The sequence below is a fragment of the Podarcis liolepis genome, assembly GCF_965112155.1.
Source record: "Podarcis liolepis genome assembly, chromosome: 7".
Classification (NCBI taxonomy): Eukaryota; Metazoa; Chordata; class Lepidosauria; order Squamata; family Lacertidae; genus Podarcis; species Podarcis liolepis.
The window spans coordinates 74,606,372-74,634,089 of record NC_139561.1 but is presented as its reverse complement, the minus strand read 5'-3'; the positions used below and the strand labels follow the sequence as shown (position 1 = coordinate 74,634,089).

At 43.3% G+C, this 27,718-nt stretch overlaps 1 protein-coding gene and 1 long non-coding RNA gene across 2 annotated transcripts; one reads left to right on the top strand and one right to left on the bottom strand.

Moving 5' to 3' along the window:
* Window positions 1–496: 496 nt before the first annotated feature.
* LOC310711152 (uncharacterized protein) lies at window positions 497–27,718 on the top strand. The gene is made up of 17 exons (XM_083512620.1): window positions 497–772; window positions 3,007–3,144; window positions 5,530–5,738; window positions 6,096–6,222; window positions 6,846–6,940; window positions 7,382–7,562; window positions 8,051–8,159; window positions 10,272–10,423; window positions 13,935–14,015; window positions 14,263–14,266; window positions 19,886–19,984; window positions 20,856–20,979; window positions 22,177–22,425; window positions 22,835–22,961; window positions 24,481–24,575; window positions 26,509–26,689; window positions 27,506–27,718. Exons 1-17 carry the CDS (start codon window positions 676–678, stop codon window positions 27,613–27,615), a joined length of 2,178 nt encoding a protein of 725 aa, XP_083368746.1. The 5' UTR covers window positions 497–675; the 3' UTR covers window positions 27,616–27,718.
* On the bottom strand, window positions 8,265–16,255 carry LOC310711007. Its single transcript, XR_014528334.1, has 2 exons — window positions 16,121–16,255; window positions 8,265–10,084 (listed from the first exon to the last, which is right to left on the bottom strand). It is a non-coding gene; the product is annotated as an uncharacterized lncRNA (long non-coding RNA).

Below are 27,718 nucleotides of genomic sequence, written 5' to 3'. Positions count from 1 at the left end.
GACTCAAACTTAAGAAAATGGGGGGAGATTGCTCAGACCTGTGGAGCTTTTCCCTATCAGCTGTTGCCTCGCCGCCAGAAGTCGTATTGACAGCAAATCCACACTAGCACTTGTTGCAGCCACCAATAACACAGCTCCCATCTCAGCCTAGCGGAAGCAACCTTTTTAAAGGTTAGTTTTGAGGACAAAAACTTTGTCTATTACATGGACAAATACGGTATATGTCATCCACTCCATAGTCTGGTACATGATTTTTGCACCACTAGCAGGGGCCTGTTTCACAACCCCCCTAAGCCTCTGCAGGGAATGCGCTGGGGAAGCAGATCTGAGCAGAGTTGAGTCTTTGAAAAACAGCTGGTGAGCAGATGATCTGGTCTGGAGGGCTGCAAAATGCTCCTTCACAAGTGCCTCTCCCAGCAAGATTGAACCTCCTCCCCATCTATGAATTGGGGAGGTGGGGGGAGGGGAGAACACACATTCCCCCCTGACTGATTGTTTAAGTCTTGCTCTGTGAGCCAGGAAAAGAAGGAAGCTCCAGACTCAACTGTAGTGAGCATGGCCTGTGTCTTTAAGAGGCATGCTTGGTCTGGAATAGAAACTCCCCTCTCTGGTTGGGAGTGGTTTCATCCAAAGTTCATTGGCACTTTCATTTTATCGATGTAGGGAGTTCATGCTATGCTGGGTCGTTGTACTCCAAATATACCTGCTGAAGTTTCCGACACTTCTTACTTCCTGATATTACTGCAGACTCTTTGCAAGGTTTCCTCACACAGTAAGTATCTTTCCCAGACCCACAGGATGCTCCAGTAGCTGCTGAATTATAAAGACTGCTCCTGTTTCCTTCCTGTATTCAAGCTTTGCTTACGTTCTTTCTGATCCTCCCAATCTCATTCTCCTCCCCTTGAAGAACTCTCCCCTAATTTCCTTCTCCCTCCTTCTGATTCCCTCTTTCCTTTTCCAGATTAGAACATGCACGGGTTTTAAATTGACTGCTATATTCTATAAATGTAGCAGTGAAAGAAAGACAGGACAACAGGTCCACCCACTGGCTCTTCTGAGAGACCTGCTCCCCCTGCTCCTTTCCTCCCTGAACTGTCTGCTCTTGGCAGTCCTCCACCTGTTGAGAGAGAAGGGAGAGCAATGCCTCTGCTGAGAGACCCGCTTCATTTCACTTCTCTTCTTCCCAAAAAGATTTTTTGCAGTCTCGTCATCAGTGTCAGATGTTTGAAGTTTTACAAATGGGGTTCCCCCCCCCTTCCCTTTTGGATTGTCTTTCGAGATTTTAAGGCTGAAAGTGGGGACTGTTGGCTCTGCCCTTGGTTTACCGCTGTTACGTAAAGCTGTTCTGGAAATGTTTTCAGCTACTGAGCAAGTGAAATGCTTTAAATCAATACATGAGTATCAAGGGTTCCTAATATAAAAAATACAAAGTGAGACATTAAGGATATCCAAAGGGAAAAATATGAAGGACAGAGGTTCTGACGAACGGATTATTAAAAATGCGTGAGGCAAACGGTGGAAGTCTTTTTTTCTTTTCTTTTCCTTTTTAAAAAAAATTATTTAAGGTAGATAAGGACAAGATGAAATTATACAATTAAATATAAATATAGATGGGAAACGGCTATGTATTGTGAGTACTTATCTACTTTAAAAAAATTCACTTATGATCTTTTTCCGTTACTTCTTTATTCTTTCTTTGTTCTTTTTTCTGATATCTTTCATTTCACTGCTTTATTGTGAATAGCATTTTATAGAGGTATAAAGAGCTGTAAATATGAAAAGAGATAAAATATTCCCTAATTCTTTTTCCTTGGTTAGTTATATTTTCTTTTTCTCTTGTATTTTCTTTTGTTGTGAATATGTATGTTTTCTAATTTGTATTTAATAAAACTATTAAAAAATAATTCAAAAATTCAAAAAAAAAGAGTATCAAGGGTTCCATATACAGGCAAAAGTTCGCCTCACCTGGCCTCCTATTGGCAGAAGCAGGGAGGAGGAAAGACTATTTTGCACTTCAGGTAAACAGTGTGAGAGTAGCCCCAGAAGCAGTCGTGCATGTGTGTGTGTACAGAGGGGTTTGTGCCTTGCTTTGGGTAGGTGTGAACATGGCGTAAACCGATTTTCCTGTAGTTGATACATAGTTGCAGTCATTCTAGAGGATGTCTTTGGACCTATTTCCTAATGGAAGTGATTTGAGTTAATGGTATGAAAACATGTGCCAATAATCAAATTGAGATTTGAAAGCCTGCTGTTGTCAGGATCTGGCTGGCTGCAGTGTGGTGGGAGGCACCAGTTGAAGGCGCAGAGTCAGGAGTTTGGTGGTGGGACACTGAGGAGAGGTCAGAAGGAGAGGATTGGGAGAAGGAGAAGGATGCTGAGGTTTACTGAGCAGGGAAAAGTGATGACAGCGAGCAGTTCAGACTGAAGCAGATAAGGGGGCGGGTCAAGGAGCTGCTGAAGAATCATGGGAATGGCCCTTTCTGGCTGCAAGAAGCTCCTCCCGTATCCCGATCTCAAAGAACATGCAAGATCATGAGGAGGGCAGAGAAGAGTCAAGAGATATGCAGAGACAGTTGGAGACTGCTTGGGTAACATCCGGGAGAGGAGGAGCCTTAGAAAGTGTGGAAGAAAGGGACATTCAGTCCCGACAACAGCTCCATAAAAGAAAGACTGACCAGGAAGTATTGCTAAGTTGTATGCCATTTCCTTGAATAAACCACTGATTTCACTGACAACGGACTTTTCCTCTTTGCGCTGACCAGTATCTGACCCAGCCTTGATAGATATGACATGTACTCAGAAGTGAGTTCCTTGGATTTCCCCCCACCACACCTGGTGGTACCACTCAACTATCTATTGATGGCCCATCACCAACTCCTGAACTCTCCCCTTCCTCCTGCTCCCCAGCTATCCACAGAGCTTGGCTCTAGAACAGTAGCTACCTTAATTTTCCGTAAGGATGTGACATAATCTCTCTCCCTCTCTCTCTCATCTTCAGTTTTTCAGAGTCATCAATGGCTACTTTCAAATACAAGGGCATCATTTTTACTCAACAGCATAACTCAGTGGAAAAACTCAGCTATTTGGAAAATGACTTTCAACTGTTAGATGATGATATAGTGAACGTGACTTACCCCAAGTCAGGTCAGTGTTGCAATTAGGTAAATAGACTTTGGATTTAGACTTAAAGTATCTACGAAACCTGCCAGGTATAAGTATGCTTTTGACATAAGTCATGAACAACCACCAAGTAGCTGCATAGTCCTAAATTTTGGCTTAATCTCTGGAAACCCATGAAAAATGAATGTGTTTAGTTTTTCAGATGTTGCGATATATAAGACCTTCTTCAACCAGGTATAAAGGGAAAAAGTCAGGTTAGTTCTCCATCAATGGATAACGATTAGTCAAGGAGCAATAAACAAATAAATTATAAGAAATTTACAAATAAGGAAGGTGGACAGCAAACAAGTTGAATATCTGAATAGACCTGTCCACCGCATGTGAAAGTTACATGTTTTTCACTTTTTGAAGTACGCAAAGTGAAACACAGACATTCTCTGAATTTAGCAATGCACTTCTTCAGCTAAGTAATGTGTACAAAAATGCATATACTAGAATAGTGTGCATAAAATACATACTTTAGTGGGGGGGGGGTGTGTGAATAAAAATTTATTATAGTAAGGTAAGGGAAAAAGCTTTGTAGAAATGTGCAAGAAAATTCAGAAACTGACATGGAAATATGGAGAATTAAATGTAAGATTGCAAAAAGGAGAAATCAAAATAGACGTATTACACCATCCCTAGCCACTGTTGATGTTCACGGAAAGAAGTGAAAGAACATTTGAAATTCATGGGGATGTCCGGAAACCTTGCAAAAAAATAAGAGAGATTTTCAAATCTTTCTTTCTTTCTGGGATATTTGAACCCAGATATTTACAGCGCTCGTGAGCTGAACTGAGAATATTCCCAGGAGAATCTTATGCGTTATGGCATGCTTCTGTCATGTCACTAGGAATGCTTTTGGTGCTGGATATGGGCAGTGTGGGTGATTTCCTTGCATGGGGTGCCAAGCCGAGGGGGTGCATAATCACAATAATAATGAAACCTATATTTATTTGGTTACCTACTGAGAAGATTTATTAAAAAAGCAACTGTACCTAAATGTATTATTGTGAAAATAATTTTTTTGGGGGGGAGGGGAAATTTTTGGCCTTGCTCAGGGCACCATATTACAAAAGTTGTCTCTGATGCTGTGTCAGGATAACCATATCTAAATGTTGATTGTATATAGACAAATATGCCATCTGTCTGTTATAGTCCTCATAATTAACACGCACTTAACTTAATGATTGAATTAAAGCAACTTGGATTGACAAGGTCACAGTAAGGTGACATTCCACCAGGATAAAAATCCTGTGAAAACCCATAACACAGGAGCTAAATCCTAGGGCTAGGAAGTCTATAGAAAAGCTACCTAGCAGGACAATTCAGGGAACCACAGTAAGCTAGACTAAGAACCGCACAAGAAAAGAGAAATCTAGCAAGCAGGAAAGTCAATGGGTTACTAAATTAAAAGAAGCAAATCATCAAAACCAGCAGGGGTGTGGGGGTTTTGCATTGTTTTGCACCCTCTGCCAATTGTATGAATATCTCCCCATGGCACAGAAGTCATGTGTATGTCAGAGGTGCCATGAGATTCTGGTTCTCTGGGAACAAGTTCCTTCCCTTGAGGCCAAGGTGGCAGAACTAGAAAGAGTAGGAGGCGGAGAAAGTGGTGGATGAGGCCTTCAGGGATGTGGTAGCTGGGTGACCTTCCCACAATGACAGCTCTCCTGCCGTCAGGAAGAAGGGAGGTCCTGAGAAAGGAGAACATCACTTTGAAGAAGAGGGAGGCATTCCCTCAGAAAGGACCCATTTCTTGGGAGTTGGTATTGGGACCTGTGCTTTTTAATTTGTTCATAAATGATCAAGTAGTGAGGTGGCCAGGTTTGCTGACACTAAAAATACATGGTCAGCAAAATGGCAAAGGCAAGTCAATGTAAACAAGTGTAAAGTGATGCATGATGGAGCAAATAAGAAGAGGAGACAGATTCATGGAGCAGGCTATTAGTGGCTACTAGCCATGATGGCTGTGCTCTGCCTCCACAGTTGAGGCAGTAATGCTACCAAATACTACTGTCTGGTAACCACAGGAGGGGAGAATGCTCTTGAGCTCATCTTCTGCTCTCTGGTTTCCCACAGGCTTTTGGGAGAAACAGGAAGCTGGACAGGATAGGCCATTGGCCTGATCAAGCAGATTTGAGTCTGTTGTCATCTGCGCAACAACCAGCTAAATAATATAGTCAACTTCACAACAGTATACCATCCCTGATGTGGGGAATCTTGCAGCATAGGAGGATGCTGAATAGCTAGCAGGGGACAAAGATCCATTCAATTGTTTAAGTTTCTCCATTTGATTTAGCAAGGGCCAGACATTAATGTACAAGTGGTTTTATAGAAGAAGCCTCTGACTGGTGGACTTTCTCCTAGGTACTCATTGGATGTCGGAGATCTTGAGCTTAATCCGGAGTCAAGGGGACCCCACATGGGTTCAGAAGGTACCACTGACGGAAAGGGCACCCTGCATTGAGTATGCCGATCATTTGCAGATTGCCTTGAAAAATCCTTCCCCCAGGATCCTGACTACTCACCTGCCATTCAAGCTTTTCCCCAAGTCCTTCCTCCACTCCAAGGCCAAGGTGAGAGAGGAACGACGGACACATCAAGCCTGTCTTTGGCTTCTGAGTTTCTGACACACAGATGTGTGGGATATTGGAGTACAAACACTTGACACAGCTCATTTTTAGGAGGATACCATATTTTGTACTAGAGGATAGGGAGGAATATCAGAAATCTCCTTAGCAGTTTCATGATTGCTCGAGAAATTGAACTGGCCATGGTCCACATGCATGCTCAGCCCAGGTCCTCCCTGCAGGCTTCTCCTGTTTCCAAGTCAGGCTTTATTTATTGTGCTTTCAGTTTGCTGCCACACTCTGCCTAATGTTAGGGTAGGGCTGCCTGGGCTCTCCCTAAATGTGGCCCTGTCTTTGTAACAGGTAGTTTATACTCTGCGTGACCCCAGAGATGCTATGGTTTCAGTCTACCACTTCATCAAAGGCTTTAAAGAATTGAAGGACCATGGAACTATGGAAGAGTTAATGGAGAGTTTCCTGAGTGGGGAAGGTATGGAAGGAGGCAAATCAGCCACTCTTGTTTGCTGTGACCCAGCACCAGTGATGTCTACCACCAGAAAGTATTTATTTTTACGTAACTCTAAAGTCCTATCAGAGAACTGTAATTCCCAGTTGGATACATGGAGAAGGGGAGAAATGGGGGGGGGGGTTCCTACATTTGTTATTTGCTTTCAAAGAAAATCAATAAACGTCCTTTCAGATGGGCGAGAATGGCACTAAAATGAGAAGAGGGTGAAACTTAAGGAAAGTCCTTAACAGCTGGGTGAGATTGGCACCAACAAGAGAATAGATCAAAATCGATGATAGCAGACATTCTCACTGCTGGCAGAAAGAAAAAGAAACCTTAATGGAGAAAGCCCATTAAAGCGTAAGATCATCTACTCATTCAAAGCTTTGCTTCTCTTGTATGTGGAAAATGTCAGTACATAGAGCAGTCAGTAGGTTGCATTGGACCCAGGGTAGCGTTGAAGTCTCGTGTTACTGATTTTATTTTTAAGGGAAAATGCAGTTATTTTCTAGGTTCCTGAATGGTGTTTATGTCTACAACAGCATTCTCTACTTCCCCACCATAACTCCTTACATTTCACCCTTGCTTCCTCTTTGCTCTTCCAGTGGCTTATGGTTCCTGGTTTGACCATGTGAAAGGCTGGGTGGAGATGAAGGACAGAGCCAACATCTTCTTCAACACCTATGAAGAACTACGGCAGGTAAAGGTCTAATTTTAACTGTGTTGACCTGCAGCCCCAATTCTGATATTATTCACACATGAAGCTGCCTTCTTTTTTGAAAGATTCTACTTATATTGGCTAGAAAGGGATTCTGAGCATGTGCAAAATTTGTTGCTACCTCTACATACACTGCATATCATGTGCAGAGTACATTTCCTTTCTTCTACATTAGAGCAGATGTGCCAATAACCTGCTTTTCTGCCTCAAAGGTAATGTCTCTTGCTAACTCAGGTGCCCCCTGGGTGTGGTGCTGGTTGAGGGGAGGTGGAGACAGAGTGGCTTCTGCATGGTGATAAAGGCATCCATCTTACCCAGTGTGCATTGCATACTGGTACTCATGCTCTCTGTGTGCCTCCTGATGAAGGGCAAGCTCTCTACATCACATGAGGATTCACAGCCATTTGATTTTGCTTTCTGCAGGACCTTCGAGGCAGCGTGCAGAAGATCTGTCATTTTCTTGGCAAGGAGCTGAACAGCCAACAAATTGAATCTGTGGTGGAAAATGCCTCTTTCAACAAGATGAAGGACAACAAGATGTCCAACTTTTCCTTAACACCAGACAACATTTTTGATCATACAAAAGCAACACTCTTGAGGAAAGGTAAATAAAGCCATAATGCTCATGCTAGGGGTGAAGAACCTCTTCTTTTTCTGTGGATGTTTGATGCCACACAAAAAAAATCTATCAGCAACCAGTCAATAGATCGTAGAGTCAGAGCTGACTGTCAACACAGTTTGCAGGTCCAGAAGGGGGTACAGTTCGCAGGATTGTATATCTTCCTATCTGTACAACATCCCATCTAAGTCTATCTATTTCATTGGTATCCAGATCAAAATAAGAAATTATTCTGAAAGAGGCAGTCTGGAGAACAAGGATGTATCTGCACAATTTTGGGACCTGGATAATGCTGGGGACTCCCTGAAAACAGGTTGCAGATTCTCCAGGCCATTAATACACATCAATAACATCAGCTACCTGAGGGGTTGCCTGCCTCACAGCTGAGGACGAAGAAGAAATGTCCCAATTTAAGTTTACGTAATTTCAGGTGAACATCTTGGTGGTTGCCACTTGCTCTTGTCTTGTTCTAGGGATCTGCGGGGACTGGAAGAACCACCTGACAGTCGCACAGAGTGAACGCTTTGACCGTGTTTACTGGGAGAACATGCGTGGTGTGAATATGACTTTCCCTTGGGAATGAAGTATACAGATTGTTGATCCTGTTTTTCTCCACATTCTTATGTATCATATGGTTTGGCTAGTTTCTGCTACCACTGTGCTAATAAACATACCTGATCAGGAATGGTACAGTTGTTCTTTATTTTTTTTACCAAATCACAAAGTGTCTTTAGAGCTTGGAAGTCTCACTGCAGCAGCTCCAGGAGAAATGCTGAGACTGAGACTCCCCTTGAACATCGCCTTCATAGACCTGATGAAGGCCTTCAACCTCGTCAGCCAAAAGGGACTCCTCACACTGCTCAAGATAGGATGCCTACGGAATCGTCACAAGATGATTGTGTTCTTCCATGATAACATGCCTGGCACCTTCCAATATGAGGGCACATCCTCAGATACCTTCCCTGTTTGTGTTCTTTTCTCAAATGCATGAACTGCTCTTATGAAAGTTCCTCTCTGAATGCTAAGCAGCAGGGTAAAATGAATAAATTTATATAACAGGTTAGAGACTGGGTAAATGAATATTTATCTGTTCATTCCTAAAAATATTTATATACCACTGTATCATAAAACTAAACAGTAAAATCACAAAAAGCTAAGAACAAGTTAGAAAGCAAACAAAAATTAAGTAAAAACAAACAGCAACAGACCTTGCTGGAAATGTACTCTTAATGGCCTGCACTGGGCAAGCAAAACAGAGAATTTTCAAGCAGGCGTTTAAAAGGTGGTACAGAAGGCTCCCACTGAATCTCTGTTGGCAAGGGGTTCCACAGGGCAAGGCCAATGACACTGAAAGCTCGGTTTCTTGTTTTCTAATGAGACACATCAACATGGGGCACAACTGAAGATGCTCCTTTGTAAATCAATGCAAGTATCTTGAACCTGGCTCAGTAGCAGATGAGCAGGCAGTGCAGCTGTTTTAACAGTGGTGTCACATGTTCTCGACCAGAAGCTCCTGTTAGCAATATGGCTGCAGCATCATGCAGCAGCTGGAGTTTCCGAACCAGACCCAGAGGCAGGCCCACAAGGAACACATTACAGTAATTTAGCCTCAAGGGTGCCAGTGCATGAACTACAGTGGACATGCTATAGATTGGGGCAAAAGCTATTCTCAGCTGGTATGTTGCTTGAAGAAAAGTGGGAAGAGCAAAGACTAGAAGAAAAATAAGAGAAGAGGCAGCCAGTGGTGGAAAGTTCTTCACAAGTTAAATTGCAGACTGATTCAGGCCTATTCCAGTGACGGTGGGGGCAGGGATCTAGGCTTAGGCTGAGTCAGGTTGAGGCAGCCCAGGATATCAGAGAGATCCAGGCCTGTTACAGGACGTGGCGTTGTGTAGGGAGCCTGAGGGGTCTGCTTTGCTAGGATGTTCCATGCAGTGAATCAGTGGCGTAACTAGGTTCCCTTGTGCCCTTGGCAAGGAGCTTAATTGTGCACCCCTCCCCCCCAAATTGCCTTTATCCTGCGGGTGAGAAGTACACACAGTGATTTTTGCACCACTGGCAGGAACCAGTTTCATCAGCTCCTAAGTTTCTGCTGGGAATGCCCTGGGGAAGCAGATCTGAATGATGAGCTGCTGAAGAATCACGGAAATGGCCCTCTCTGGCTGCAAGACGCTCCTCCTGTATCCCGAGCTCAAAGAACATGCAAGATCATGAGGAGGGGAAGAGAAGAGACCAGAGATGAACATAGACAGTTGGAGACTGCTTGGGCAACATCTGGGAGAGGAGGTGCCTTAGAAAGTGTGCAAGAAAGGGACATTCAGTCCAGACAACAGCTCTATATGGGAAAGACTGACCTGGAAAAATTGTTGAGTTGCCATTTCCTTGAATAAAGCATTAATTTCACTGACAACGGACTCTGCCTCTTCGTGCTGACCAGTATCTGACCCAGCGCTGCCAGATATGACATGTATTCAGAATTGAGTTTCTTGAATTTTTTCCCACCACACCTGGTGGTACCACTTGAGCATCTACTGATGGCCCACCACCACTTCCTGAACTCTCCCCTGCCCCCAGTTATCCCCGGAATTTGGCTCTAGAACAGTAGCTACCTGAATGTCCCTAAGGATGTGGCATAATCTCTCTCTCTCTCTCTCTCTCTCTCTCTCTCTCTCTCTCTCTCTCTCTCTCTCATAGCTTTAGTTTTTCAGTATCATCAATGCCTTATTTCAAATACAAGGGGATCCCATTTTCTCCAGAAATGTACTCAGAGGAAACACTCAGCTATGTGGAAAACGACTTCAAAGTGTTGGATGATGATATAGTGAATGTCACTTACTCCAAGTCAGGTCAGTATTGCAATTAGGTAAATAGATTTTGGATTTAGTGGACATAGTGTCCACTAAACCTGTCAGCCATAAGTTTGCTTTTGACATAAGTCATGAACAACCACCATGTAGCTGCATAGTCCTAAGCTTTGGCTTTATCCCTGGGAACCCATGAAAAATGAATGAGTTTTTCAGATACAGTCATACCTTGGATCCCAAATGTCTCTGAAGCCGAACCTTCTGGCTCCTGAACAATCAAAAATGGGAAATGAGTGTTCTGGTTTTTGAACTTTTTTCGGATGCCAAACATCCAGCACAGCTTCTATTGTTTCTGGCACACCTGCACAATCGGAAACCAATTGGATGCCTTGCCTTGGTTTCCGAAAACGGACTTCTGGAACGGATTCCGTTCGATTTCCAAGGTACAACTGTATTGTGATATATAGGAGCTTCGTAAATGAGGTATGAAGGGGAAGTCCGGTTTGTTCTCCATCTCTGGATAATGATTAGTCAAGGAGCAACAAGCAAATAAATGTCAAGAAATTTATAAAGAAAGAAAGATGGGCAGCAAACAAGTTGAACATCTGAATAGACCTGTCTGCCCAAGATATCCTTCATTTCCTGTAAAACCTGGTTCCAAACTCTGCGCACGTGAATAAGTCCACCACATGTGAAAGTTACATGTTTTTCACTTTCTGAAGTACACAAAGTGAAACAAAGGCAATCCCTGAATTTTGCAATGCACTTCTTCAGCTAAGTAATGTGTACAAAAATGCATATACTAGACTAAGTGTGCATAAAATGTATACTTTAGTGGGGAAAAACATAGAAATGCATTATATTAGGGGGAAACGCTTTGTAAAAATGTGCAAGAGAATTCACAAACTGATTTGGAAATATGGAGAACTGAATTTAATATTTCAAAAATGAGAAATGTTGTGTCAGGATGCACCCCCGGATTCGAAAGAAGGGGGTGCCAGTCACTTGGCACCAGCCCTTGGTGAAGTCGGCTCTTCCTGACGCTGTCTCCAATCTGCGTGTGCTGGTTCGCTTTAGCTCGAAAATATAATTGGAAATATATAATTGGAAAGAAGCTAAAGCACATACATCAAGCAAAGTTCGGGAGATAAGACTGCTGATTAATGGATCTCTGGGATCGGAGCGGCGGTGCGGGACAAATAAATCAATTGGAATCTAAAGGACGAGGAGGTGAAGGAAGTGATGGCACATTCGTCTACATACTATCAACCTTTAGAGATGGTTTCCAGGTCCGTCTTTCCCATATAGAGCTGTTGTCTGGACTGAATGTCCCTGTCTTGCACACTTTCTAAGGCACCTCCTCTCCCAGATGTTGCCCAAGCAGTCTCCAACTGTCTATTTTATTTATCACAAGCAGGAATTTAAAAACTGTGTGTGTGGGGGGGGAATTAAAGATCAAAGAGAGGATCGGTAAATATCGGAGAATGGAAAAATTCTATGACGCGGTTTTAAATGGCGTCTCGCAAGACAGGCTTGTCTAAGAAAGACGGGGGGAGGAGGACCAGGATTACTGGAATGTGAATGATGATTGTAATGCGATCTTATCCTGGCAGAGCCCTCTTTGAGATATCTGACAAGCCTGGGAAAACTAAAGGGCAGACCGAAGATAAACTTTTGAAGGAGGAGGGGAATGGCGGCTGTCCCTATGAGATATGACTTGTGGAGTGTGTAAAACCCACACAGACGATGTTTGCTTTCAACCTGCTTGTGAAGATTATCAGAGATCGCAAAGAAAGGAATATATGACAACAACAAGAAGATGAAGAAAGTAATAAAGAGACTATCTGGACAGAACTGGATAGAACTGTTTAATTAAAGCAGTAATAGAAGTGATGTTTGGATCCTCGTTCGGAGCTTGATGTATGGGTACTGTCAGGGAACTGACATCATTTGGTTGTCTACCAAAGGGTTACTGTTCAAAGGAGGGTGCAAGAAGCTACGGCCAAAGAGACTGGGACCGTTCGAAGTAGCCCAGCAAGTTAATCCGGTGGCCTTTAGGCTCAAATTGCCATCTCACATGAAACTGCACCCCGTGTTCCACAGGTCCTTACTCTCACCGTTCAGGGAGGGGAGGGAATTTCTGGGTCAGCAAAGTGAAACACCCTTGCATCCACAGATGGAGGAAAGGGAACTCAGTGGCGATGCAGCTGAAATTCTCGATTCCAGGTGGAGAGGGGGGCGAGTGGAATATTTGGTGGCTTGGGAGGGGGAGCCAGTAGCGGAAAATGCATGGGTCCCAGCAGAAGAGATTAGGGATGAGTATCTGCAGGAGGAGTTTCATAGCAGGTATCCGAGAAAGCCCAAACCACCAGAGAGGTTCTGGGGGGAGCAATTTGGCACCACCGATGAAGAGGAAGAGTTTGAGGGTTTTCCCGCCTCCGAAGAGGAGAAAGGGGAATTGTCCGAAGAAGAATCCGACTGGGGAGATTGGGGAGAGAGAAGAGACAGCAGCAAATGGAGAGGGGTGTTTGAATCATCAGATGAAGGGGAGAGTTCCTTCCGGGGGTTTCCTGCATCACCGTCCGAGGAAAGGACAGGGGGGTTGGAGGGCCCTGGGAGGGAGGTGGATGTCAGGGAACTGACATCAGAGCAGAGGGGAGAGGCGAGGCTCCCAGATTCTGCAGGAGAGGGAACGAGTAAGGGAAGAGAGAGAACGTTATCTGGGGAAGGAAGTCCAGGTGACACCAGGAAGAAGGGAGAGGCAGAGAGCATCTCGGAGGTGAGGCTCCGAGACTTCCAGTGAAGTCAGTGAGGAGGTTGGAGGACCACCACTCGGCACGCCCACTCTGCGCAGAAGGCTTCCGCGCAGAGAGGCGAGGCGAAGGTTGTCCGTTAAGGAATTCTTATGCTTGAGGAAATTTAGGAGACGCCCACTCACGGATTCTGCTAGCGACTGAGCAGCAGCGCAAAGGGCTGCTCAGTCAGGGAAAGACACAACCACACCTAAGTAGTTTGGAACGGCTGGAGATTTACACACAAGCAACCCCATTTCCCGTGACAGGTACCCCCAACAAAATTTTAAAATTTGGCTGTATAATTTGGAATTAATGTGTTTTGAAACAATGTGATTTGATTGGCCTGTTAATAAAAAATATGCTTAAAAAAAGGATTGTTTATGCTAGATTTGGCAGGTTCTGTGCCTTTCACATCTACAGTATTTGGAATGCAAGCAGAAATTCAGCAGGCAGAGCAACAGACACACAGTTAATGGAGATCTCTGTGATGCAATAAGAAAACATGTCTGGATGAGACACCCAGCTGGTCCAGGTACCCAACATGCATGCATTAGTGCTGTTGGAAAGCCAGATCAGGAGGGTGGGAATGGCTGGCGAGGGGTTCAGAGCAAAAGCCTAGGGGGCATGTGTTTTTTCCCCTAACATCAGCTACCTGAGCTGCCACATGCCGGAGTACGAGGAAGAAAAGTTCTAATATAAGTTGAAGCAATTTCAGGGGAAATGCTTTGTGGTTGCCACTTGCTCTTGTCTTGTTCTAGGGATCTCCGGGGACTGGAAGAACCTCCTGATAGTGGTGCAGAACGAATACTTCGACCATGTTTACTGGGAGAACATGCATGGTGTGAATATGACCTTTCCTTGGGAATGAAGAATCACAGAACATTGTTCCTGCTGTTCTCCACCTTCACATTCTTATGTTTGATATGGTTTGGGTACCTTCTGCTAAATAAACAGATACTTGATCTGGAATAGTGCTGTTGTTCTAAATTAAAAAAATTTACATGTGTGTTTTCATACCTGCCAACTGTCCTCCTTTGAGCAAGAGATCCCAGCTTAACAGAAGGTGCCCCGGCTCCTCTTCTGCAGGAAGGCAAGGCCTCGACTGCAAGTCCTCCATTGAGGCCTGCTGTGGCTTCAGACGTTCTTCTAGAAGCTGGGCTGCACTTCAAATTGCACTTCCAGAAGTGTGGCGCTGGCTTCTGGAAGAACAACAGTGGCTGTGGTGGGCCTCAACTGAGGTCTTGTGGTGGCAGCAGCCTTGGCATCGTCATGGCAGCATCAAAGGAGGAGAGACAGTGAAAGTAAGGCACTGGGCCCAAGACAGCAGGCTGGGCCAAGGAGACCTGAATGTGTGTGTCCTGGATTTGGGTTGGGAAATGTTGGATATTATGGTGTTTTCATTTAACACATGCTGGAATGCAACAAAATGTCCCTCTTTGCTCCCTGTAGTTTATCAGCAGAGACAAATTAGTCTCCACCACAGTGGAAAAGCTGAAAGCAGGTTTTGCCCAAACCCAGGGAGATTGTGTCTGGCCACGTTTCTTTTTGCAACTCACAGCATGCATCAATTTGCCAGAGAATGGGGTACCATAATGACTCACTCTATCCCAGCCTACTCTTGGTCTGGGCAGCAGCAATCTGGTCACAGCATTCTGCACTAGCTGGAGCTTCCTAAGCAGACTCAAGGGCAGCCCTACAAAGAGCTCATTACAGTATTCTTGCTTCATAGTTACATGGACTACATTGGTCAGGGTACCCCTGCCAGGGACGGCCATGGTTGGTGAGCCAGACGGAGCTGATAAGATGCATATAACAGACTATAGACTGGGGGGAAAGCTATTCTCAGCTGGCATACAAGTTGAATTCCAGTCTGATTCTGGAATTTCCCAGCAACGATGGGGGAAGAGATCCAGGCTTAGGCCAAATCAGGTTGTGACTCAGGCTGGGCAATGTATTGGTACACTGGTCCAAAAATGTTTCGTGATAGTGATTTCATAATATTTGACCTGGAAATATATCATAAATCACGACGTGTGTGTGATCACTTCTACATTAATTGGGGGGCAGTACCATGGTTTCCAGAAGGTTTCAAATTAACTTCAATATTCTACAAATGACTGCTGCAGAGGGAGATAAAAGTGACAGTAGGTCCATTCACCAGCTCTGCTGCACCTCCTGGCTCCTCTCCTCCCTGAACTGTCTGCTATCGGCAGTCCTCCACCTGTTTGCAGCAGTGAGAGAGAAGGGAGAGTAGTGTGTCTGTCGAGAGACCCGCTTCATTTCACTTCTCTTCTTCCCAAATAGATCCCATGCAATCTGGTTATCAGTTTCAGATCTTTGAAATTTTTACGAACAGGTTTTCTTCCTGCTCCCTCTCGACCCTTCGCCTTCCCCTTTCAGATTGTATTTCAAGATTTTAAGGCTGTGGGTGGGGACTGTTTGCTTTGCTTTACTGCTGTCATATATAGCTGTTCGGGAAATGTTTTCAACTGCTGAACATGTGAAATGCTTTAAATCAATAAATGAGTATCAAAGGTTCCAAATTGAGGGAAAAGTTCACCTCACCTGGCCTCCTATTGGCAGAAGTAGGGAAGATCAAAGATTGTTTTGCACTTCAGGTAAATAGCCCCAACTCATCCTATGAGAGTAGGCCCAGAAGCAGTTATGCATGTGTGTGGATGGGGTGTGTGTGTGTGTGTGCCTTGCTTTGGGCAGGTGTGACTATGGTGCTGCATTCTCTTCTTTGTTTAAAGCGATTTCCCTTCAGTTGATGCATAGTGGTAGTGAGCGAGAGGATGCAATTTGGGCCTATTTCCTAATGGGAAGTGGAGGTGATTTGAGTTAATTGTGCTACAACTTGTGCCCATGATCTGACTGAGAGATGAAAGCCTGATATGATGTGCACTCATAACTGAGTTCCTTGGCCAGGTGTCACCACCCGGACTGGTGACACCACTTGAGCATCTATTGATGGCCCATCGCCACCTCCTGAACTCTCCCCTTCCTCCTGCTCCCCAGCTATCCCCAGAGTTTGGCTCTAAAACGGTAGCTACCTGAAAGTCCGTAAGGATGTGACATAATTTCTCTCTCATCTTCAGTTTTTCAGTGTCATCAATGACTTATTTCAAATACAAGGGGATCCTTTTTACTCAACAGCTGCACTCAATAGAAACACTCAGCTATGTGGAAAATGAATTCCAACTGTTGGATGATGATATAGTGAACGTTACTTACCCCAAATCAGGTCAGTGGTGCAATTAGGTAAATAGACTGGATTTAGTGGATTTAGTGACGTCATCAGATTAGATGGTAATTGTTATTACTTCACTAACTTTAAATATTAAACACACAAAGAATAATATAGAATCATAGAGTTGGAAGGGATCCCGAGCAACCCCCTGCAATGCTGGAATCTTAGCTAAAGCATCCATGACAGATGGCTATCCAACCTCTGCTTATAAACCTCAAAGGAAGGAGAGCCCATTACTTCCCAAGGGAGTCTGTTCCATTGTCAAACAGCTCTTACTGTCAGAAAGTTCAGTGATATATTATTATTATATTTTGTTACATACCGTACAAATGTTTGAGAGATCCAGAAATGAACAGTGGCTTTCCTGTTTGGCATAATATGGTTCACAACTTAAGAAAGAAAAGTGGGAGAATGGTTACTGCAGAAAGATTTTAAAAAATGCTATGAATAATAAGATCATGATTCCATTGAAGCATAAAGGAATGGTCAATAGTAAGCCCGGGAATGCAATCAAATCCAGATAAAATCATATTTTGCAGGAACTTGCCTGCCGTAAGTTTGATTTTGATATGAGTCGTGAATGATCACCATGTAGCTGCATAGTCCATACGTTCATAATGAATGAATGAGTTTTCAAAAATTGTGATTTATATACGACCTTCTTTAACCAAGGGGTATCAAGGGGAAAATTCAGGTTAGCCTGGAGTGCCCACAATATCCTTGATTACCTCTAAAACATGTCCCCAAACTTTGCATACATGTGCACAAGTCCACCACATGTGGAAGTTACACATTTTGCACATTCTGAAGTTTACAAAGTGAAACATAGGCAACCTCTGAAATTTGCACTTCTCTGAATTTTGCAATGCAGCTCTTAAGCTAAATAACGTGTACAAAATGTGTATATACGGCAAAAGTGTGCATAAAAGGCATACTTTGGGGGGGATATAAGTGCATTATATTAGAAGAAAGTGCTTTGAAAAAAATATGTTAAAAAATTCACAAAATGAAGTGGAAATATGGAGAACTGAATTTAAGATTGCAAAAATGTGAAACCACAACAGACATATTCTGCATACCTAGCCACTGGTGATGTTTACAGAAGGAAGAAAAAGAATATCTGAAATTTCAGGGGATGTCAGCAAACCTTGAAAAAAGAGAGATATTTTCAAAACATTCATTCTTTCTGGAATATCTGAGCCCATATATATTTACAGCATGAAAATTGAAGTACATGAGGTTACTTGAAAATAATCTTAGGATAAGTTTATATGCTATAGTATGTTTCAGGGACATGATAACTGGGTGGCCCTCCCACAATGACAGCTCTCCTGCCTTAAGGAAGAAGGAAGGTCCTGAGAAAGGAGAACATCACCTTGAAGAAGAGGGAGGAGTTCCCTTAGAAAGGACCCATTTCTTGGGAGTTGGTATGTGACCTGTGCTTCTTAACGTTTTCATAAAAGATCTTGAGTTAGGAGAGAGTGGTGAGGATTTTGTTGAGGACACTAAATTGTTCAGGGTTGTTAAAACAAAAAGAGATTGCGAAGAGCTCTGAAAGGACCTCTCCAAACTGAGTGAATGGGCAGTAAAATGGCAAATGCAAGTCAATGTAAAGAAGTGTAAAGTGATGTATTTTGGAGCAAAACGTTTTAATTTCCCATACATGCTCATGGGGTCTGAACTGGAGGTGATGGACCAAGAACGAGACCTTGGAGTCATCTTCGATAGCTTAAGGAAGAGGTTGACCTAGTGTGCACTAGTCATGAGAAAGGCTGATTCCATGCTAGGAACCACTAGGAAAGGAATGAAAACAAAGCTGTTGCTAACATAATGCTGTTACACATATCTATGGTGTGACCACACTTGGAGTACTGGGTACAATCCGATCACCACACATCTCTTTAACATTAGAACTTGTGGATATCCAATGAAGCTGAATGTTGGAAGATTTAGGACAGAGAAAAAGAAAGTACTTCAAGCAGTGTATAGTCAAACTGTGAAAATCACTCCTCCATGAGTCACTGATGGTCACCAACATGGATAGCTCCTTGAACACTGGAGAAGAGACAGCATTAGATAACTTTCTTTCTCTGGCAATAGAGATCCTGCCATCTTCCCTTCTGTGGGACACACGACCAAGCCAGCGTAGACATCACTGAGACAGAAAGTGCAAGCATGCCGGGAATGTGGGCTTGGGAGAACACATCTTTGTTTGGAATTCTGTCCTGCCATTTGGTACCCAAAATCCTCCTGATCTTCATCTTGGTATTGGAGGTTAGCCCCACATTCTCTCTCCCAAACCCTTTTGGAGAAGTGAGCCGTTGCCAGAGCTGCCATTAGGCTTGTCTGGCTCAGTAACAATGGAGAGATTTCTGGTTATGGTGGAACCTAGGTGGACAAAATGGTCTACCGCCTCAAGCATGTAGCCACCAATGCAGATGCATTGAGTGCTGGCGACATCCCGACCCAAGGTGTTGGTCTCCGTCAGGCTGATGACAAGGCCGGACTTCATGCAGGCTTGGATATAACAGTTGTTGAGTTTCTGTGGAGCTTCCCTGAATGTGCTACCAAGGCTGCATTGTCTGCAAACAACCTCTCAGATTACGTGTCATGATGCAATGTATGAAAACCACCTTTAGGGGGCGGGGGGTGTTCTTTGTAATTGTCAGTCCTAGTTTGTTCTTCTGGGCTTTCTGTAGAGGTTTCCTGTGTGAGATGGCAAAGTCCTCAAGAAAACTCCGTGTATACCTAGGAAGACAATTCCTGCTTCCTTCTGTTAGGCTCCCTTTTCTTTCCTTAAAGAACGATTGCCTGATTCCCCTCTGTCTGATTTCCAGAATGGAACATGCACGGATTTAAAATTAAATGCTAAATCAAATAAATTCTATAATTGGCTGCGGCAGAGGGAGAGATGGGACACTCCAGTGCCTCATTTTGCTCTTGAACTGGCACTTGAGTTTTGTTTCTTCCTCCTCCCTGTCCATTCCCTTTTCCTTTGGAGTTGTGTCTTTTAGATAGGGTCTGTCGGCTTTGTTCCAATGTAAGCTTCCTCTGGGATGTTCTCAGCCACAGAGAAGAATAAAATGCTGTAAATCATTAACTGGGTGTAAAAGGCCATTGTGAACATTCTTCATCTCACCTTGCCATACTGCTGGCAGAACAAGGGAAAGGAAGAAACCAGAAGAAGGAAAGATCAGAAGCAGCCAGTGGTTGTAAGTATGGTACAGGCTGAATTCTAAGGTGGGTTGGAGGATCCTTTAGGGCTATAAACACATCATAAAGCAAAAACAAACCAATACCTCCCCTCCCACAAACACATTTAAAAGGCCATATAATGTTCAATTGGCCAAAGGCCTGGGTCCCCCCCCTTATGTTTGCTTTGCTACTATGTGAGCTTATGTGGGAGTGTTTCACAGAGCAGAATGAAAAGTTGTGAATCAGGAACTGAGCATCAAACAGCACCTTGAGCAGCAAGTTCATCTCACCTTGCCATACTGCTGGCAGAGCAAGGGAAAGGAAGAGACCAGAAGAAGGAAAGATCAGAAGCAGCCAGTGGTTGTAAGTATGGTACAGGCTGAATTCTAAGGTGGGTTGGGGGCTATAAAAGGAGGGGGGTTGTTTCAAAGGTTTATCGTTACTCAGAACCTCCAAGTCCCATAGAGCCAAATGTATACCTCTTTGGTTCATAAAAGCCCTCACTTTTTTACACTTATTCTTTGGGGGGTCCTGATGCAAATTCTCAGGCTCTTGGAATGTAACAGGACCATAAGTTAATGCAGATTTTTGCTGCGTTTGTGGCTTTGGTGAAATAGCCATTTAAACTCTGATTCCATGACCATAGTGTGAGAGTTAGTCCACAAGCAATTACATGTGTATTTACAAGCAATTACAAGTGGAAATATTCCTACCCGGTCCCAACAATAAGGCGGCTGACATTTGTCCATAGCAAGGTCATGCATACCAAAGTTTGAAAAGGGGGCGGTTGAGTTGGGAGACCCGGCGAGGAGGCGAGAGAAGGAAGCCCCTGGCCGCGAAGCAGTTTAAAACACCTGTGGTCACGTCCCCCACCGGCATAGACTGGCCGAGAGGTGTGACGCATCTGGGGCAGGTGCAGAAGGGGGTCTCAATCCTATGCCCACAAGCTGGGTCATTGCAAGGGCCCAGATGCCCAGCCACAATGCTGCCCAATGCGAAAGGTGAGGGGGTCCTACCTGAAGGTCCCAAAGGATGTGGTATCAAAACTCACTCTCTCATATATCTTGATAAATATGTTCTAATGAATAATAATGTGTTTGTGAGAGGGGGTTACTGCTTTGTTTTTGCTTTATTGTGTATTTTGTATTTTTGTGTGGCGAACCACACTGTTATCTTTGGCTGTATACAAATTTAATTAATGGTGGTGATGGTGATGATGATAACATCTTTACAGTTTTTCAGTGTCATCAATGACTTCTTTCACATACAAGGGAATCAGTTTACCTGTAGTGGACTACTACTCAGAGGAAACGCTCCGCTATGTTGAAAATGAATTCCAAATGTTGGATGATGATATAGTGAGTGTCACTTACCCCAAGTCAGGTTAGTGGTGCACTTAGGTAATTTTAAACTTGGAGTAAACGGTGTTTCAAAGATGATGATGTCCTATTTCAGAAACATTAAACAATAAAATAGCTAATCTCTCCCTGCATCCATTTTTGATGCTTCATATCTCTTTGTATGTTAAGACACACCTTTTTCTTTTTCTTTTTTGACAAGTCGGATCACGAAATTAAAGTTTCATTTAAAACCAATTATTATGGTTCTGTCATGTCTAAAGGCTGTGTGTAACATTCCACTCTACCAGGAGCGCCATGCAACTGACAAATGCATCTTAAACTCCTGATTCAAAACACTGGACAGCTAAGCGGGTGGCTTGCATCATAGATTTTTGTTTTTCTAGATACACAGCTCCTGGAAATGGGGACTCTCTTAACACCACCATGCTAAACCTCCTTACTCGGAGGTACCTCAACAATTAAGGTATAGCTGACCTATAAAAAGATCAGGAAGATACACTCTTGCTTAAGAGAAAGATGCTTAAGGAAAACAGGTCCAAGAATTTCAGATAGTCCATCCAAAACTTCTACAGCTAACTTTAATCAATAATTTCGTTTCCCATTTTCTCTCACCTCATCCCTCCCCACCCCCCTCAGTATAAAGCTGTTTTGGATTCCTGATTAAGCAGACAATGTTCTTATCACTGAATGCAGCAAAATCAGGTGGTATTCTCCTTTAAATTGAGGGCCACCTAAAAAATCTGAGGCTTAATTATGCCCTCTTGCGGAATATCTGTTCTTCAATACTGGAATAGCTGGATCACATGTTTGGCCAAGTATAAAGCTGTTCTGCTATATTTTAACAGGAAGATTCTAGAGATGTGCCTCCTGCAGGTGTGAGCAACAAGTCATCCATGAATGCTGACTGTATATAGAAAGCTAAGTAATATGTCTGCTATAGATTAGTCACACTGGTAATATCCTCACTGGCTACACCCTCATCAAAATAGTTCATTCAGTTTGGTTCACCATGTTAAACTAGACATGAATTTTTGGAATCTTGCCTGCGTAGGAGGGTGCTGAGTAACTTGCTGTTCACAAGAAATCATTCCATTTTTTTCTGATCCTTTCAGTTGATTTTGCATGGGGCATACTGGTTCTATTGAGCCATGGAAGGGGAGAGGGAACAAGATAAAGGAAATGTGTTTATTGCAGAATCAAGAGGGGTTGAGAAGACTACCTAATATTCCTCTAGGTACCCATTGGATGCAGGAGATCCTGGGCTTAATCTGGCGTGATGGGGACCCCTCCTGGGTTCAGAGTTTACCAACGTGGGAACGGATAGCTTGGATTGACAGTATTCCGGGCCTACAGCTTGCCTTGAAATCTCCTACACCCAGGCTCCTGACATCTCACCTGCCTTTCCACATTTTCCCCAAGTCCTTCCTGCACTCCAAGGCCAAGGTAAGAGAGGAACAATTGACACATCAAAGCTTCTTTTGGCTCTGTTAGGCAGAATGACCTGCTCAGTGTTTCAAACACTCCACCTATGGCCCTAGTCAAGACAAGTATCTAACCCAAAAAGGGTGGGGAGATAACCCCTGCCCAAATCAAGGATGGAGGAAGACAGTTTGCTGCCTGAGGTGTGGCAGAAAACACACATTACCAAACACTAATTCCTACTAGCTTCTGGGGGGTATAAGGATGGTATACAAATTTAATAAACAAAGAAAGAAACAAATAAAACAACAGTAAATTAAACAACAAAGACTTTGCTTCCTTTTCATGAGACCCAACTAAGCTTCCTCGGTCCGTCTCTAGTTAGGGCTGCTTCTGTTGCCTTCCCTAAATATGTCCCCTCCCTCTCTTCCAGGTTATCTATACCACGCGTAATCCCAAAGATGTGATGATCTCATACTATCATTTCAGCAAGGGCTTAAAAATAGTGGAGGACCCTGGAACTTTGGAAGAGTTCATGGAGGAGTTCCTGAGTGGGAGTGGTAGGGAAAGGGGGAAATCAGCCTGTCTCATTTGTTCTACCTCACTGTTCACTATGTTATCAAGGCTCTTTCCTGCTCTTTCCTCTCATTTCCTTTCGTTGTATCAGAGAAGTACAATTCCCAGTGAGATAGGTGGGGAGAGGGTAGGATGGGAAAAGGTCTCGCAGTACTCGCCTCATTTTCTTTTAAAAAGTAATGAATGTCATTAAAAGGGGAATTGGAATGGCTGCAAAATGTAGGGAGAGGATATTATGAATCCCTGGCTCTAGTGTCGTATACAATATTAGATCTCTTGTCTATGTAAATAGAATCATTAGACAACCCAGTCGCTAGGTAGTACTAGGCTTAGTTGTATTTGGTTGTTATTGAAAGTTCCCTGCTTCTGTAAATAGGTGCCACTGTGGTGGGAAGGTAAACGGTGTTTCCGTGTACTCTGGCTTCTGTTATGGTGTCCTGTTACACCAGAAGTGGTTTAGTCAATTTCAATTCAATTCAAAATCCTTTATTAGGCATAGCACACCACACATTAACAAACAAACATCATATACAGACTGTATAAAATACGGGCTCAGCGAACACAATTTATCCCAGTCCTATTCTTAACTCCAAGAAATAAATCGATGTACATAGATAATATAATACAACACAGCAACATCACCTACCATTAAAAACCACTAAGTCTCTTTATCATGGCCCATTCTTTCATCATGGACAGCACTTAAAAATTCAGCCGCAATTAAAGTAATTTGGTCATCGCTGTCCGCCAACAGGTCCTGAACAGTTGGTTGTTTAAAAATCTGTCCATTAAATTTTAGGGCCTCAAATAATTGTTTTCTGGCATAACTGCCAAAATCACAGGAAAAGAATATATGCTCTAGAGTATCGGGTTCCTGTTTTCTGCATTTGCAGAGACGCTCTGATTCTGGGATAGCTAAGTATCTTCCTCTCACTACCACCGAGGGAAACATGTTAAATCTGGCCAACATAAACAGCCTACACGATTCATGTTTCTTCAGATTTGTCATGTATCCCTTTTGGAAATCTCTACACAAAGGGAGATTTAAGTGGATAGGAGAGCAGGTGCTGTGCTTTGCAATCTCAAGCATGGCGAGCACACTTTTTTCTGTGAGAGTCTTCCTGATAATTTCCCATGTTTCTTTGGGATCAGAGATTTCAAAGTCAATTAGAGTGAGCCCTATCGAATCCAGTTTTCTCCTACAGATCAATGATAGATTGTAGATTACACTATCACTTAAAAGATCGTAAAGTAGAGAAGTGGTTTAGTCATGCTAGCTGCATGACCCAGAAAGCTGTCCGTGGACAAACGCCAGCTCCCTCAGCCTGAAGCAAGATAAGTGCCACACCCCATAGTTGCCTTTGACTGGACTTAACTGTTACCTACCTTTTACCCGATTGGGTGAGTAAAGGCCCTTTGTAGGTTCCTGACTGGTGTATCCTTTATGTCTTTCCTCTCGCCTCTGAAACTGTTTACTTTGCTCTTTACACTTTGCTCTTCAAGTGTCTTATGGTTCCTGGTTTGAGCATGTGAAAAGCTGGATGGAGATGAAGGACAAATCCAACTTCTTCATCATCACCTATGAAGAACTACAGCAGGTATTGGCCCAACCTTGACAATATTCACACTTCCAGGTTGTGTCTCCAACTGTATGTCATGTGACATATTATTTTGCCATTTTATTTTATTTTTTGTTCTGAAAAAGTCTTCTACAATTGGCAAGGTGATTCTGAGTTAGAGAGGTGCAAATTCCCAAGTAATTCTCACCTTTATCTGGTGCTTTCTGTCCAGTTGCAGTTGCTTGGTTCTGCATAAGTCTATGCTCTGTTTCATTGTTTGCTGATTCAGAAATATATGCATTTTTAACACACACTACCATCGCAGCTATCTACAGATATTTACAAATCAGTTCATCTTCCCTGCATGTTCCCTTTCAAAATTAACGAAACAGGTAGCCCTCTTAGCCAAGAGCCTTGGGACACCTTAGAGACAAAGCTCATGGTGTGACTAATGGCCCATCACAAATCCACCTGTCACTGCAAACCTAAACATGCCCTTTCAGAAGTAAGTCCTATTGAATTCAGTGGGGCTCACGACCAGGTAAGTGGAATTAGGATTGAAGCAATTCTTGCTACCTTGATTTCAAAATTTATTATAAAGTTTCTATCCTGTCTTGTTTCTCTCACGTCAGGAGAGGCAGTTTAGTTATGCTGTAAGTGCAGAAAACTTGGGTGGTGGTGGGGATGTAAAAGATTTTTAAATTTAATTTCACTATTGAAAGGAACATTTAAGGTGGTAAGAACGGGCAGTCAAATCCAAATGGTTCTCCACTCTTAAAAAAACAACCTGTGGAGCAGTGATAACACTAGCAATTTTCAGAAGAGATTATTTATTTCCTTGTGAAAAGAACAATAATGATTGATGTGTTCCTTTGGTCTTTAAAATGTTATAGGGGAAAAAATCACGATAGGGTTTCATCCTTAATCTGCCCCCTAAAACCATATACCTGTGGATGAGTATATCTGAATTTTGTGGGATTTACTTCTGAGTAGACGTGGTTAGGATTGCAGCATAATCCTTTAAACACATAATAACACTTCCGAAGAGGCACCTTTATGCATCAGTTAATATATTAGCAACATACTTCAAAGAAATTTATGTATCTATTTATATACAAAGTATGTGTGTTAAAAAAGGAAAGTGTCCTTTGCAGAGAACTAAGGGACGCGGGTGACGCTGTGGGTAAATCCTCAGCGCCTAGGACTTGCCGATCGTATGGTCGGCGGTTTGAATCCCCGCGGCGGGGTGAGCTCCCGTTGTTCGGTCCCAGCTCCTGCCCACCTAGCAGTTCGAAAGCACCCTTAAGTGCAAGTAGATAAATAGGTACCACTTTATAGCGGGAAGGTAAACGGCGTTTCCGTGTGCTGCTCAGGTGCCGGTTCGCCGGAGCAGCGTCATCACGCTGGCCACGTGACCCGGAAGTGTCTCCAGACAGTGCTGGCCCCTGGCCTCTAGAGTGAGATGAGCGCACAACCCTAGAGTCTGTCAAGACTGGCCCGTACGGGCAGGGGTACCTTTACCTTTAAGGTGAATAGTGCTCACAGCAAATCTGTGCTACAGAGGGGGTTTGAATGAGCAGATGGAATGAAACAGTTTGATAGTCCATTTTCAATTGATTTCTCCAACATTTCTATTTTGAGTTCAGAGTTCCTTTCTTCTTCTCCAATATATTTAAAATAAAATAAAAATGACTTAAGGCCAAAGAGCCTGATATTACATGCGCGGTGGCATTCCTTTGTTCTACAACAGACCAGGTGTAGCCTACAATCTGCTGTTCTGTACTTAATTCAACATCTTCGAATTCAGAGCTGTCTCCAGTATTCCCTGGGTCCTGTACCAAATTTGAGGTAGCCTTGAATCATTCTTGCTAAATGCTCCCTGCAAGAATGGCCTCTGTATTCTTCTTTCTCAAGAATCTCCCTGTGGCAGTGTCAATATGAGAATTCGGTCATTTGCTTTTTCCTTCTGCAGGACCTACAAGGAAGTGTGAAGAGGATTTGTCATTTTATTGGTAAAGAGCTGAACAGTCAGCAAATCGACTCTGTGGTGGAAAATGCCTCCTTCCACAAGATGAAGGACAACAACATGTCCAACTTTACTCAATTTCCAGATACCTATTTTGATCACACAAAAGGAAAGCTCATGAGGAAAGGTAACAAAATACCCTGTGATAAACAAAGGCCGTGGCTTGTGCAACCTATGAAAAGTGTGTGTGTGTGTGTGTGTGTGTGTGTCTGTGTAAGAGAGAGAGAGAGAGAGAGAGAGAGAGAGAGAGAGAGGGAGAGAGAGTGTAGTGGTGGGGAAGAAACTTGATTCAGTTCACATTGAGTAAGCCTACTCAGCTCACACTTTCCTGTACTGAAACTCAACAGTTCTTTGAAATTCACACTTCTCTGAAATTTGTGTGCTATTTTCTGCACAACTGATCAGTGCAAAAATGAAACTGCTAACATAATGTAGGCTGGCTTCACCCTCCCAAGGCTGGATACCTGGAGGTCTCCGCCTACCTCAGCCAATTGCCCAACCCCGCCTGAGGAGGCGTTGCCAGGGGATTGGCCAGGTAAGAGGAGAGACCGCCCTGCCCACACAACAGAAGGTAAATCTTACATGCGAAACATCAGTTATTTAAGATTTGAAAAAAGAGAGAAAAGGAGAAAAACTAAAATTGACAGATTTGCCCATTCTTACTTGTGAAGCTTTAGGAAAATGCAGCTAAGTAAGTCTAGGCCATCAACATGGAAGCATAACTACTCTTGGGGTACCAGTTGAGGGAGGGCCTGGGAAGAACAGCCAGGGAGCAGGTCCTGCTATTCCTTAAAAAAGCCACCTGAGGCAGCTGCCTTGCTTCATCCAGTGGAAGGGCAAGTCCTGAGCAAGATGAAATGGGGTCCTGATTTTAGTTGAAGTAATTTTAGTGGATCCTTTTTGTGGTTACCTAGTGGTTTCACACCCTCTTGTGTTGTTCCAGGTATCTCTGGGGACTGGAAGAACCACCTGACTGTGGCACAGAATGAACACTTTGACCGTGTTTATCGTGAGAATATGCAGGGTCTGTGCATGACATTTCCATGGGATTGAAGAATGTCAAATTACTCCTCCTGCTATTTTGTCTCATTCTTTTATGTCTCTAGTGGTTCTGGTATTTTTGAACAGAAATTGAAAGGTTTTATTGTGATCGTTA